Source organism: Nematostella vectensis, chromosome 12 (assembly GCF_932526225.1).
Source record: "Nematostella vectensis chromosome 12, jaNemVect1.1, whole genome shotgun sequence".
Classification (NCBI taxonomy): Eukaryota; Metazoa; Cnidaria; class Anthozoa; order Actiniaria; family Edwardsiidae; genus Nematostella; species Nematostella vectensis.
In genome coordinates, this window is record NC_064045.1 from 4492652 (window position 1) to 4507148 (window position 14497).

At 38.8% G+C, this 14497-nt stretch overlaps 1 protein-coding gene across 1 annotated transcript; it reads right to left on the reverse strand.

The window, feature by feature from the left end:
- Nucleotides 1-844: 844 nt before the first annotated feature.
- Nucleotides 845-14128, reverse strand: LOC5509621 (eukaryotic translation initiation factor 3 subunit L). Its single transcript, XM_032378582.2, has 21 exons — nucleotides 13976-14128; nucleotides 13518-13551; nucleotides 13137-13234; nucleotides 12471-12505; nucleotides 11841-11920; nucleotides 11075-11136; nucleotides 10671-10734; nucleotides 10343-10416; nucleotides 9656-9736; nucleotides 8321-8389; nucleotides 7398-7658; nucleotides 6967-7053; nucleotides 6710-6772; nucleotides 6314-6384; nucleotides 5890-5989; nucleotides 5514-5587; nucleotides 3690-3747; nucleotides 3187-3225; nucleotides 2413-2505; nucleotides 1872-1952; nucleotides 845-1668 (listed from the first exon to the last, which is right to left on the reverse strand). The coding sequence occupies exons 1-21, from the start codon at nucleotides 14000-14002 to the stop codon at nucleotides 1642-1644; spliced, it is 1578 nt and encodes a 525-aa protein (XP_032234473.1). The 5' UTR covers nucleotides 14003-14128; the 3' UTR covers nucleotides 845-1641.
- Between the last annotated feature and the right edge of the window lie 369 nt (nucleotides 14129-14497).

The following is a 14497-nucleotide window of genomic DNA, read 5'->3' on the forward strand; positions in this document are numbered from 1 at the left end:
AGGTACAATCAGTTTTTAATCAGTTGTCAATAAGTCAACATGTCAGGACAATTGCTCTGAGCGCTAAATTCAAATTTCATATGTTAAACCAAAATAAATATCATTCCTAGAGTTGTCCATCTAAAATGTGTATCGTAAAATAATGCTATACCAAGCTGTGTGCGCTCTAAAATACGAGCATTTTCATCACAGCGCGAGAATAATTTATGCAGATGCGTTAAATTATGGAAAGCTCAAAATTTAGAATTGGAAGGCAAATCACTAAGTTATCAATCTCTTAACACAACTGTCTTGTTACCTGTGCAAAAATAGTTTTATTCCAGCCGACTTAGGCTCAGAGATAAGCAATTTTACAGGAGACTTATTATTTGTGGCTGCTAGCTTGGCATTGTTCTGATAATAATTGCAAATTCGAGCAAACTAGACCTCGACTCTCTAGTAAGACGTAATTTTAGATATCATTATCTGCAACAGGGATATGTGGGAAATAGATGCAACACTGTATTATAACTTACATTACATAATGTATTATAACTTAAAATTACAACATAATTTTGAAGCGTGAAATGCGCCTAGATATTATACAGTTCCCTCTCCAACCTCACACCTCCATGATCGCAAATGAAACAAAAATAATCTCGTCTTGAACTTCGTAACTCCAGTTATATTCTTCCACTGACCCGTCCGTTCGCTAGGCTCGGTTCCCAGCCTTCGCGTGAGCCCGCGTTCCTTCCCACGGGCTCACACGAACGAGTTGGGAATCAAGCCTATCCGCAATGAAACGTCGGTTTGAGTAGAGAGTAAACGGGGTGGACTAAACATAAGATAAACACAGGAGACACGCCAGGCCCTTGTTGTTTATTTCTGCTGTTACATGCACGATCATCCAGCCCAGTACAATGCGACGCGCGCTACCGTGGCCACTTTGACATTTTGTGAAGTAGACCAATAAGGATACGAGAAACGTGCCATCTGATTGACATCAACTTTACTAGCCAATTAACGTGGCAAAAAATGCTTCAGTACGCATAAGAACACGATGGAATCCTGATATACGCGCGTCGCACTTTAAGGATTCCGACCACAACCTCTGATGATGATGATTATAACAATGATGGTGATTATGATGATGACAATGATTAGACATAGTTTGACGTAACTGTCGTCCATGTTGTTGTGTGTATTGCAACTACTGTTTTTGTTACCAATACTTTTATTGTTACTGCTTTTGTTTAAGCTGCTGTAATTGTTATCATTGTAGTAGTTTTTGTTTATTTTTTGTTGGTGTTTATTCTGATGTTATCGATGCTGTTAATGCTATTATTCCTACAAGTGTTACTGCTTATTGTGTTGTTGTTTTAGTTGTTGCTGCTGCTGTTGTTGATTGTGTTGTTGTTGCTGTTGTCGCCTATTATGTTGTTGTCTCTGCTGTTGTCTCTCATTGTGTTGTTGCTGGGTTGTTGTTGTAGCTAAAAAACTTAGCTATTTAATAGAGCTTTTCATGTCATGTTTAAGTCAACAACAAGACCGAACCAAGAAATGATATCATCACTGGTACATGGTGGAGTTCGGGCCAGGGCCTTCAAGTACTGTTGCTTCTATATTCATGTGTGAATTTGAAGACATGCTTTCTTGCGATCGTTATAACGCCTGTAGATTTCTTGCCATCTGGAAATTAATAAATAGTGACCCATAAAAGGAGGCTAGGGAGAAGTACAGGGGATACTGTGGTTATTGTACTGTATTCATAATAGGGAGCAAGCAAGGTCGACGCCAACGCGAAAAACGCAGGAAAACAATTGATAACCCATGCTCGAGGATCTAAGCGTTCTTTGCGGGCGCTCCCAAAGGTCACTGTCACTGGAACCTACCTCGTCAAACTTGTAGATCTGTCTCATAAAGAACTCCCCATAACGGCGGTCAACTTTTGTGTCGGCAATGTGAATCATGTCCTGTGTTGATAATTCAATACTTGATCACAATTACAAAGAAGGATATTTTAACTGGCAGGTATGTCTATACAGAAATACCGGCTTTTAATATCAAATTTGAATTTCCTTTATCAGGTCCATGACTACCTCAGCAACAGGCATGCACTCTTTTTTCATAAGAACCCTTTTTTACAAGATCACCAAATTTTAAGAACATGCCGAGGCTCAGATATACAGAACAAAAAGGGGTGGGATATCACATAGAGCTCTCTTTGGGTTAGGGGCAAAGGCACCGTAGCACTGGTTCCTTGACTACCAAACCCTTTGAGTACGTCGACTACCAAAACAACTTGGCATGATTTCAATGCCTATAGGATATGTATAAGTAAAACCCTATACGTTAGGTTTCTGGTTTATGAGTAACGGGCAAATTCGGCATTAGGGTAAGGATTAGCACTAGGGTGAAACCTGCAACCTTTACCCGGTCGATGTAAAAGTCGACTTCTGATGAGGACTGCTGTTCTCCATCAAGTCCGTCAGTTCCCTTAGTCCACACCAGGTTCCTCTGCTTATGCTGGGGATGAAGGGAATTGTTATGGTTGATTTTATAAGTGATACGTCAAACAGCTGGTCTTTAAGACTTGTCTCTGAACATTGCTCTAAAGCTGCCCTCAGTTGGCACAGCCACAGGCGGTCCACCAAGATGCGCTCGTTTTTATGACCACTCTGGCAAATCGAAATCAAGAAAGATGAAGTTCCATCTTCTACCAGCTACAATACACCCGCTACCAGCTACAGTAACATGACTGCGCGAAGGGTGCTAAAATAAATAACTACTCCTTAATATCTAGACTCCACGCTTGACACAGCGGCGAATGCCGGCTACCGACGAATCTCATGGCGGGGAAAAAAACAATTACCGCTTGGATAATGGCGTGTGAACACTTGGTGAAATTAGGTTATACCCTCAGTACTAGCCAACGTGAAGTAAAAATTCTTACAGACTTACTCTAACGGACTTCTGCTCCAAATCATGCCTTAGCTCAGAAGACACTTCTATACCCCTATACCTCTATATCAGGGGCGTGGCATAGGAAGGGTTGGGGGCACAGGCCAGGCCCCCCTCCCCTATTTAAAAAAGTGCAAGGAAATGACAAGTACGTCCACTTCCCCAGTTTTGCTGTCTATGTATCATCCCCACCCCCCCCCCCCCCCCATACCTCCAGTCACATTCGGCTGCTCGGCCAGCACTCACCTTGTAGCAGAGAAGTTGGTTTCTAAATGTGGCCTCGTCCTGTAATAGCAAATGGCTTTAGTTAAACAAGACTTGTGAGTATCTTATGTCTCGTACAGTACTTTATCCATGTATTCTGTTGTTGTTGCGCCTGCAATATTCTCTTTGCAATTTGGCTTCAAAAATTCTTTAAAAATCTCACTATCAGCTTGTTATAGAAGCTGTAGAAAAACTAGGTGGTCTGCACTGAAACTTTATTTTAAACGTATCTCTGAAAACAGAACTGTTTCACTGACGTTTAAGCATTAGCCCTTCATTGGAGCATGAAAGACTGATAGTATGGTAAGTATTTCGGTAATTAAACGCTTTATTCGTGCCATCTAATCCGAATGATGGAGTACAACAAATGAGGAGTTCAATGGGCTAGTCCCAGTCCCCTGACGTTTATAACACACGAATACAATAACATTTTCTAATCTGATTCTCACTGTTATGCTGCACCCTAGTACCCTGTAGTTACTTACCATATCAAGAAAGGCAGCAAGTTTGGCGATGGGCATTGTCGTATACAGCTTCAGATAACTGAATAATAAACACAACGTCATCAGAGGAATGATATGTCAGGAGGGAGCATTTCAATTTAGATTTCAAACAAACTCGAAGAAGGAGATTGAAGATTTAATGTTACATAAGAACAGTTTTGTTTGTTGTTAATGAAGTGTGTATTTTTTGCTCTTGCCGCTGTAAGTGCAGTAGTGGATGTTTCTGTTGTCATTGTTGCTGTGGTATTGGGTGTTTCTGTTGTCATTGTTGCTGTGGTATTGGGTGTTTCTGTTGTCATTGTTGCTGTGGTATTGGGTGTTTCTGTTGTCATTGTTGCTGTGGTAGTGGGTGTTTCTGTTGTCATTGTTGCTGTGGTATTGGGTGTTTCTGTTGTCATTGTTGCTGCGGTAGTGGGTGTTTCTGTTGTCATTGTTGCTGTGGTATTGGGTGTTTCTGTTGTCATTGTTGCTGCGGTAGTGGGTGTTTCTGTTGTCATTGTTGCTGTGGTAGTGGGTGTTTCTGTTGTCATTGTTGCTGCGGTATTGGGTGTTTCTGTTGTCATTGTTGCTGCGGTATTGGGTGTTTCTGTTGTCATTGTTGCTGCGGTAGTGGGTGTTTCTGTTGTCATTGTTGCTGTGGTATTGGGTGTTTCTGTTGTCATTGTTGCTGCGGTAGTGGGTGTTTCTGTTGTCATTGTTGCTGTGGTAGTGGGTGTTTCTGTTGTCATTGTTGCTGCGGTATTGGGTGTTTCTGTTGTCATTGTTGCTGCGGTATTGGGTGTTTCTGTTGTCATTGTTGCTGCGGTATTGGGTGTTTCTGTTGTCATTGTTGCTGCGGTAGTGGGTGTTTCTTTTTGCATTGTTGCTGCGGTATTGGGTGTTTCTGTTGTCATTGTTGCTGCGGTAGTGGGTGTTTCTGTTGTCATTGTTGCTGCGGTATTGGGTGTTTCTGTTGTCATTGTTGCTGCGGTATTGGGTGTTTCTGTTGTCATTGTTGCTGCGGTATTGGGTGTTTCTGTTGTCATTGTTGCTGCGGTATTGGGTGTTTCTGTTGTCATTGTTGCTGCGGTATTGGGTGTTTCTGTTGTCATTGTTGCTGCGGTAGTGGGTGTTTCTGTTGTCATTGTTGCTGCGGTATTGGGTGTTTCTGTTGTCATTGTTGCTGCGGTATTGGGTGTTTCTGTTGTCATTGTTGCTGCGGTATTGGGTGTTTCTGTTGTCATTGTTGCTGCGGTATTGGGTGTTTCTGTTGTCATTGTTGCTGTGGTAGTGGGTGTTTCTGTTGTCATTGTTGCTGCGGCATTGGGTGTTTCTGTTGTCATTGTTGCTGCGGTATTGGGTGTTTCTGTTGTCATTGTTGCTGCGGTATTGGGTGTTTCTTTTGGCATTGTTGCTGCGGTATTGGGTGTTTCTTTTGTCATTGTTGCTGTGTGGTAGTGGTCGTTTCTGCTGCCACTTAAGCTATTTGGCAGGGTTGGTTTTTCTTTGCCTAGGTAGTTTTTTTCAGTGCTCATTGCTTTTGCCACTGTAGATGTGATAGTGGCTGTTGATTGTCATAGTAGTTGTAATAGTGGTTGCAGCTGTGTCAATTGTAGTTATTTGACAGGGTTGTTTCAGTTACCCCTATAGTATATATTTCAGTGATTTTTACTGTTACTGCTTTATACAGGATTTTTAACAGGAGGGGGCCCACAAGGGACTTTTCAAGGCATTTTCTCCTGTATTTTAGATAATGTCCGGGCCCCCTAGGCCACGCCCTGGCTACGCCCCTGTAATCAAAGTTAGTGTTACTTGCTGCTTTCTTACCTTCTAATAACAGGAATCATAGACTGCTGTGCAACCTCGTTCATGAAGACCTTCAGCTGCAGGTTAAAAGGCTCCTGAGATAAACACAGCGAGATTACAGTCAGTTTACCCTCCCTACTGTCTGTTCCCATCACACCTATGTACCGAATTTACTATATCCATCTGATGAGAGCCAGAGACTGCATGGGCAACACAGATGGGGAGGTGTTAGGGGGTAATGGGGAGGGCAAATTCAGCCCCCCTTTTACATTACATTATCACCAAGATAAACTTGTACTTTTAAGCCCTCTCTAACAAAATACAGTGCCTGGCCAATGGTAAGAATATTAAAGCTTCTGATACAGGTTCTGAATGCGGCAGATGCATTTGTGCTTACTCTGTTGTAATTTGCTGGAGGAGCGTCAAAGTTTGGAGGCACGGGGGAGACAAACTTTGGGCAGGAATATGAGAAACACTCTTCAAACATCTGAAGATCGCTGAAACAGCAAGCCAAAAAATAATATCAAGACAATGGAACAACTTGACATGTGGACATTGAAACTAAGGGCATGATTATCAAAACATTTTCGCAAGGACAATTCACCAAATTTTCATCTACATACTGTGGGTGCCTGCAAAGTTTGGTAGAATTTGCAGCTTTCAATCATTTTTGTCCACACCATATATAACTGTTCACTCATTCAGATACTCAAAACATATACCCATATGAGTATTGCTTCACTAACGTAATGTAATCAAAGCCATTAGCAGAAATGTCTTCCCCTAGGAGTCAATTATTGTTCATGTGGGTTATAACTAACCCTTTTTGAAGTTTCTGCATCTTCTCAGTACACTTCTCCCTCAGCTGGCTGTGGACATTCTCATCAAGTTGCTGCACAAAAAATATAACCAATAAAAAAATATCTATATTTACACTACTTACTCACCACACAAAAATAACACCCAACAAATATATCACTTTGTTACAACTTCTCTTCACACAAGAAGTCACACTAATAAAAAGATACCACATTCTTTAAAACACTCACTCAGCACACAAGAAACAACACACACACAAATATCACTTACCTTACAACAACTTCTTTTTGGACAAAAACAACACCAAGAAAAAATATCACTTTTGTACAATTCTTTTCCATGCCGTTTACTATCTGTTCAGTGTAATTATTCCGTAATATTTTCTTAATAATGTATACCTGGGGGCAGAGGGTTAGAGCGATAGCCAGCAAGTTGTACATCTGATCATTCTTCTTCATTATCTGAAAGGGAATTAAATGGTTAATTGCATCTGAGACAGAACAAAATTTTGCACTGGATCATTCTAGAGCCTTGAGTTTATCTTTTTCTTCAAAGAATACACTTTATGTGCAATAACAGTAGTGTCACTTTTCACGATATGCTATATGTAAATTATTTGTTGATGCAAAGTTATTTTTTGTGGAAATGTGTTTACCTCTTCATACTGGTAAGACTTTGTTTGAAGCATGTTCTTAGTTCTTTGAATATACAACAGGACACTTGAGAAACAACGGATAGCATCCTGAAATAAGAGCATAAAATAACATCAACCACATCTCATGTTCTTTTGTTTATTGCCTTGGTCGAGTTAGTCACTTTTTTTTCAGTTGTTATGGAAGTCCTTGTATCCATCCCATTATTACTCTAGAGTCAAGGATTTCTAGACCCTAACTGGCCTGTTTTTGCTACCCATCACTCTATTTTACAGAAGTCCTTGTGTACTTTGACTGGGTAACACTTTGCGATCTACCGACGGTCATGGTCAATAAAAAAAAAACTACAAATTTTGATAGATAGAAGTTATAGTTCAACCACTTTAACCGCTTCTTTTCTGCTATTCTTTGTTGTCTAGACCCCGCCCCGTACCTGGTATCTTCTCATCATGAGGTAGGCAAAGCCGACGTAGTAGTAGGTGGTGATCTGGCAGGCCGGGATCCGGGAATACATGGTGTTTCTGGTCAACTCCACGTTACTCAGCACCTTGATAGCCTGGAAATAGTCACCAAGGAGGGAATGGAGACGCAGCAGCCCAATCAGACTGAAGTAGCCAAGCATCTTGTACAATGGGTGGATACCAAATTCCCCGGACACCTCGTCTGGGTTACCATTGGTGTTGTACATTTCAAGCTGCAGAAAAAAAATAGAGAGGGCCTTAAGATGGTGTGTCAATTTCCATTTTTAAATTGGAAAACAAGTTATTGCTTCCCAAAGTTATTTACTGTATTCACAGCAATTTTGGTGGCTAAATTTAATGCGGTACGTAAACAGTACTGAATAACGTATGCCCATGCGCGTGGTCTGGCGAATACAAACATATTCTTAATATAAAACATGATCGCAGGGTTGAATTGTTCAAGCAATGGTATGAAAGGCTGACTTCAGTCGCTCTTTCGATTAAGTGAACAGCATTAAAACCATACTGTATAAAAGGACATATTTTTTTGATAATGAGGGAGCCATTTTCTTAGCATTTACCAAAATGTGAAATTTTGCTGGTAAAAAGCAGGCATTTCAAATCAAAAAGGCTGTTTTAACCATGCAGTACTGAAACTAGTCTTGCATTTTTCAGCATTGGCCGGTATGTATACTGTACATACTGTACACTTCAGCTTTTGAAATTGATAAATGCCAAAAAAACTGCAATTTGTCAATCAAATGCCCTATGAATATTTTAGTGTGTTGAAATCAAATAAAATAAACATACTAAAATAATTGCAACACAAAATTCCTACAGTATACCCCCAGTTGCATTAAATATTGTCTTTTGCAAAGGAGAAACTTTTTTTTACCTGATAGTTAATTCTTGATTTCTCCACCAGGGAGTAAAGTACATTCAGAACACTGTGGATGTTCCAGATCTGATCAAAAAGAAACCCAAGTTTTAGAAGGTACCATACATTGAGAAATATCAGCAAATTGTCATGTCTATACTGTATGTCTGTCATTTACCAGCTGGAAGAGCCGTATTGAGTAAAACTGACTGACACATAGAGGTCTGGAAAATACCAAAGCCACAGGTTCCAACTCTCTAAACTTGAATTTTTGTCTGTTTGTTTGAATACTGTGTTTTAAGGCTAATAAAGCTTGTGACAAGGGGCAGAGAGGGAAATTTGTGGGTACACATGCATGCTTTTAGAAAGAATCAGAATGTTCTTGCTAAAAAAAAAAATTCAAAACCATGTCAGATCCAGGGTCTTTTGATAAATCCTCTAAATGCCAAGGCTTAATTCATAGATCCAACATGTCAATCATGCGTGCACGAATAGCCAACCAGGAAAGAGATGATGCAATAACAGCCATGTGGTCCCACAAATGTCCCACAAAAAGTCGGCAATCGACGGCACAAAAATTGGTTTGGTTTGATTGGATTGGATTTTTCTGCGTATCTGGACAAGAAAAATAAGCATCTTCCGGTCAGCGTAAAATGTGATAGTCCTGTTTTCTTTGACCGGCCACTTTTAGTGTAGAGTTGGGACTCAAATTGCAGAAAAACATGTAAAATTTCTGCAAAGAAACAAAAAGCAAACAAACCACATATACAAGAACAGTGTAAGTCCTACCATTAAACTTGTGTTTGATATTATCCTAGGTTACTTCAATTACATATAAGAATGAGACTGTTGTTTGTATTAATGCTGTCTTTTATTTCCTAAGTTGCAGGAAAACCCCTATAAACGTCTATATTTTAGATAAACCCTAGCAGGATTCACAGACCTCATCCGACATGTTGTACAATTTGTGGGACTTTTGTGGGACATTTGGGTTTCACTTCGCTGGCTTCTATTTGCTGCTTTCTGATTGGTTATTCGTGCATGCATCGAATCTATGAATTAGCTGGTATGTCCCACTTTCAGTGCATATAGTATATGAATCACCCCCCAAACTACTGTATTCAGTAGGTCTAAGATAACCTTGCTAGCACATATTTTTTCCTGTTCTGTTAACTGTCTCTATCAGTTAACTTATCCATGTCGCGTCTCTTTCTTTTCCATTCTCAATTGTTTGTGTCCACAGGAGAAATCTCTGCCGATAGCTTCTAACAAACTCTGTTACCCTCTGCTAGCAGGGTAGTCTAAGATGGGTAGGGAGAGCGAATCATGTAAACATTATATCATTACATTCACCTTACTGTTGGCTCGCAGGACATCAATCTCATCTTCAGGCTTGTTCTGGAGCTTGGAGCGGAATTGACTGAATGCTTGGAACTAAACAGAAACGTTAGCTGTAAACAGGTAGCTCTAAAAGCATGGTATGACTAGAAACGCTACAGAGGAAAGCTCTAGGGTCTGAGGGGACAAGAAAAAGAAAGAGAGCAGTGAGATTGAGTCTCTTTTTCTCAATGCCCCAAATGTCAGTTAAACTACTCTGTTTTCACAAAGGCATAAAACATTAATATCAAACTTGTGTTGAGTTGTCTCGCAAGTTGTAACAGCTATGTTATCCAGGTAATCATTAGACTTTACTTTCCACAAAAATACATATACATCAAAATGCTGTCACTCCCAAGGTGAGGTTGGTTCGAAACTATTGTTTTCTTTTTTACATTACACTGTAAAAATTGAAGCTAAAAAAATTAAATGAATCATTAGCAAATGTTGTAAAAATGTCACAAAACATGAACTTCATATTTTTGTCATTTGCAGCTTTGTAGTGTGGATGACCCAAGTACAAATGAACCAATCACAATTGAGGACCAACTCTATGCACCAATCATATAGTACACAGACAATATGCCATTGAACCAATCACACCAATCCAATCACAGGATCAAATAGCTGCACAAATCATAATCAGGGACCATTTGACTGCACCTGGTAGATGAACTCATCAATGATGTCCCATAGCCATTGGTTTGGCAGGGTCAGCGGAACAGGCTCATCAGTATCTGAAGACAATCACACATCAAAAACAAACTTGGCACAAAACAACATGGCTGTGTCTTTTACTTTATTAAACTTTATTTACCAAATTCAATAGAAAATATTGCATTGGCTCCCCCAAATCAGCCGATGGAAATGGATCCGTTTCCACACTTGGTACTTTGCTGGGATGACAAAATGGCGACTGACAGAGGCTGTTTAAGTCATTAAACTAAATACGTAAACTGAATTACAATAAGCCTTGGTAAATAATACTTACTGAGGATGTAGTTGAAAAGATCGCAGTAATTGTAATAGGACTCAAATCTCTGCTCAACTGTAGGCTGAAAAAGCAAATATTTCAAGTCAGAAAACAACACGGCAAATAGTCTATGCTGGTAGTGCCTTGGGGCTCAAAATTTGCCTTTATTCAATGTGAAGGTTTGCACCAGTCACACAGTTCAACAAAACCTTAAAAAACATTTAAACCAAATACAAACATTTTGTTTTACTTTCTGCTATAGGCATATCCCACCAGTTTATTGATTGGCAATTAATTCATTGTTTTCTGTCGACATAGGTTTGATTGGATACCTCGCCTGTTTAGTAATCCAATAATTTTTAGTTGCAGAATGTTTGTCATTCAAAAATAAAATGGTTTGCAATTTTAAGCCCTTTGTGTACCTTTAGCTTGTTGTAGATGTGGCGATAGTACAGCTCCTTGTACAAGATGAGAAAAACTTGATCTGAAAATGAGACATCAATGCTTATCCTGAGATATACAGCCGGTCTCAAACTTACCCTGTTAAAGCCAAAGCCCCATAATTAAGTACAGCATACAGTGTCCCAATTAAAAGATCCATATATTCACAGCAATTTAAATGGTTTATTCAGGACAGCTGTTAAAAAAATACATTTTTCAGTCTTAAGAGGGTCAACTGTACTCTGCCGTATATGTTGCGAAAGTTAATGTTTTAATTGAGTTTTATTATCATCTGATAATTTCTTTTTTAATGAGAAATATTATGGAACACAGCTAAGGAAATGTTGCGAAAGTATACTGCAGACGAGCAGTATACTATACTCTATATTCTATGTCAAAAATGTCAAAAAGTGAAATTATTTTCTTATCATCTTGTAAGGCATTGCTTTTTTGTTTTAATATGCTTTAATTTAAATATTTGCAAATGTTTTTTCATGAAGCAAAATTGATATAAAAAATGTGAAAATTAAGGTGGAATTGTTTTTGCAGTATACATAATTTGATAACTCACAAGATAATATTTGTACACTTGAATACTTTATCTAACATTTGAAACCTTTTATTTTTAGTTTTTTTCTGTTTTACCACAAAAAGTGTGCAAATGAATGTAGCTTAAATTTCATCACTCCACTTTGTTAAAAACAGAAAAAAAATTTGGTTAACAATTACAAGAACAGTAATCCTCACCCCCAGAGACGAGAGGAGCAATGAACTCCGCCTCAGGCCAGGGCGTCTTGTTGAAGTATCGATCAGTCAGCTTGTTGAATCTATAAATCAAAATTAAATAGATTATAGCATTAATATAGCACTTATACAGTAAAACTATATTCTAAGTTCTTCACATTAAAAATCTTATTATGCATGTTACTGTATTCATCTTGAAATTGAGGAACACAAGCTTCTAGTGAGCCCATATATGCACATTTATCAAGGCACATTCAGGACTGAGAAACAGAAAGACACTATCCATGTCTCAACCAGAAATCAAACCCGTTTCAGCAGAGACCCGCTAGCGCTCTACCACACCAGGCCACCTGTTCTTCTATATAAATTATGTGTACAGTATATTAATATGATGACATCTATGTCTTGACCTTACTTGTGTACAAATACCTATGCCTTATTTCAATAGCAAACTGAATATGCTTGGACCATTGTGAAATTCAAACCATCCTACAATAAAGATGTCTCAAATATATTTATTAAGTATCAAAGAATGCAGGAAAAGTTTTATCTTAATGATGAGAGTTTTAAATATAAAAAAACACACAAAAAATATCAGACTATAACCATTCGACTGTTATTTTAATGACTTACCCATTTTCATAAATAGACTGGATCTCATAAAGATTCTAGAAAAAAATGTCAAAGATATAGGTGTTCAATGGTAAGAACTGTCTGCTTTCGATAATAGTTCAATAACATACAATGGCAAAAAATTGAAAATATTACAGAGTTAACAGCACAACCAGCAGAACTGTGAGCACCTAAATTATGTGTGGAATGTGAATCAGATGTGAGAATTCAGACAGTGAGACATGTTGAGACATGTTTCTAGTTGACTGTTTGAATATCTTGCAAGTGAATGGTCGGAACAAACATTCCATACATATTTCTGCCATTCACAGCTTTACTGGTCACGCTGAAAATGGATGGCAAAACAGGGATTTGAAAACATGTCTACAAGCGCAGCTGCCTCTTACAATTGTCAATTAGCGCACACTAGAGTGAAATTGTAGGTCACAATAACAAGCATCTTGTGCTTTATGAATAAAAATGTGCAGGGCCCAGTGGTAGATAAAGGGGGGATTGGTTCCAACCAGATGGAAATTTAAAACATGTACATAGGGACTACACTTTTATAAATATTTACCCCCTACTTTTTTATATAAAGGTCCTTTCGCACTTCAGGTAAGCACCCCTACAGTAAATTCATTAGATCCTGGATCCGCCCCTGGGTGGTATAATTTTATTAAGTCTTACCTGTTCTAGAACATGTTGGTGAAAAAAATGGATGAACCTCTTTATCTCTTCGGGCACATTATATGATCCAACACTATCGTCACCATCCCCCTGGTAACCTAGCAACACGGTGAAAATCTGGGGTTAGGAATCTTGTAAACACGAATATCCTATTCACATGTATAATATACATCACACACATAATTTATCACTATTTTCTCATCTTTACTATCGCATTCACCCTTAGTACAATCCTCCCATTACCAGTCCTTCTTTTCACAATTGGTCCGCTACAATGCCCCGCCCACTACTCCTTCTGATTGCAACCCCCTTTTAGCCAGGTGCCTTGGTAGAATTACCCAGTCCTTAAATATAAATTTGGAAATATATGAAAATAGATACCTGAGTAATCATCCTCATACCCTGCATCGCCACCCTGCAAATAAGCACAAGAGAGATTTTGGCACATTTACAATACCGACTTCTATATCCACAGTGATGGCAACCCCTGTGTGGATTAAAAATGTAGATGTAGACTTTTCTTATTATTTATGAGGTACTATGTATACTTCGGTGTTTATTTATGGTATTAGGGTGTAAAATAAACCGTAGGGATAAACTGTACAAATAATTCGATTTTTTCATTAAAGGTAAGTGGAACGAGATCTATAGACGTTTTTCTCAGGAATCGGTCTAGTCTTCCTTATATTGCTTCCTTCCAACCTACAAAATGTACAACACAAATAAAAAGATGCGAAACCTAAAGAAAACCATGGCGGATTAAAAAAGAACAGGACTTTAAACCTCAGCTGAGGGTAATGAAGATATTATCTACGGATGAAAATCTTAACAGTACTTACATCGTACTCGTCAGCTTGCGTGTACATCGCTGAACAGCCAAGATGAGCGTGAAATATCCGAAAAATAGAGAAGATGAATCAGGACCTGTTAGTGATGACCACCAGACATGTGCCAAGCTTAGCGACCACCCGACGGGGAAAGGGTCAAGACGCGGGGTACCTGTGGCACCACGAACGCGGTGACTGGGGTGACTACTACGCATAAAAAGTAATACTGTATAAGAAACAAAACTTTGCAATATATATTCAGTGATCGTATAAAATATTATGGTAATATCATTTGTTCCTTTTACTTTGGTTTCGACCGACTTTTTTGATAAAAAATGTTGCAAAATCCCTTAGCCTACCTTATATGCACTGGTGTGGGGAAAATAGAACTGCTAAAAACAAAAATAAAGTCAAAATGGATTACTTTCCGTGCGCAGAAAGAGAGTTTTGTTTTGAAATTGTGAAACTGGTTTATCTGTGTATGATGTTTATCACAAGCAGTGTTATTTGGGGGTCCTGTGTCGAAGGTGGTTG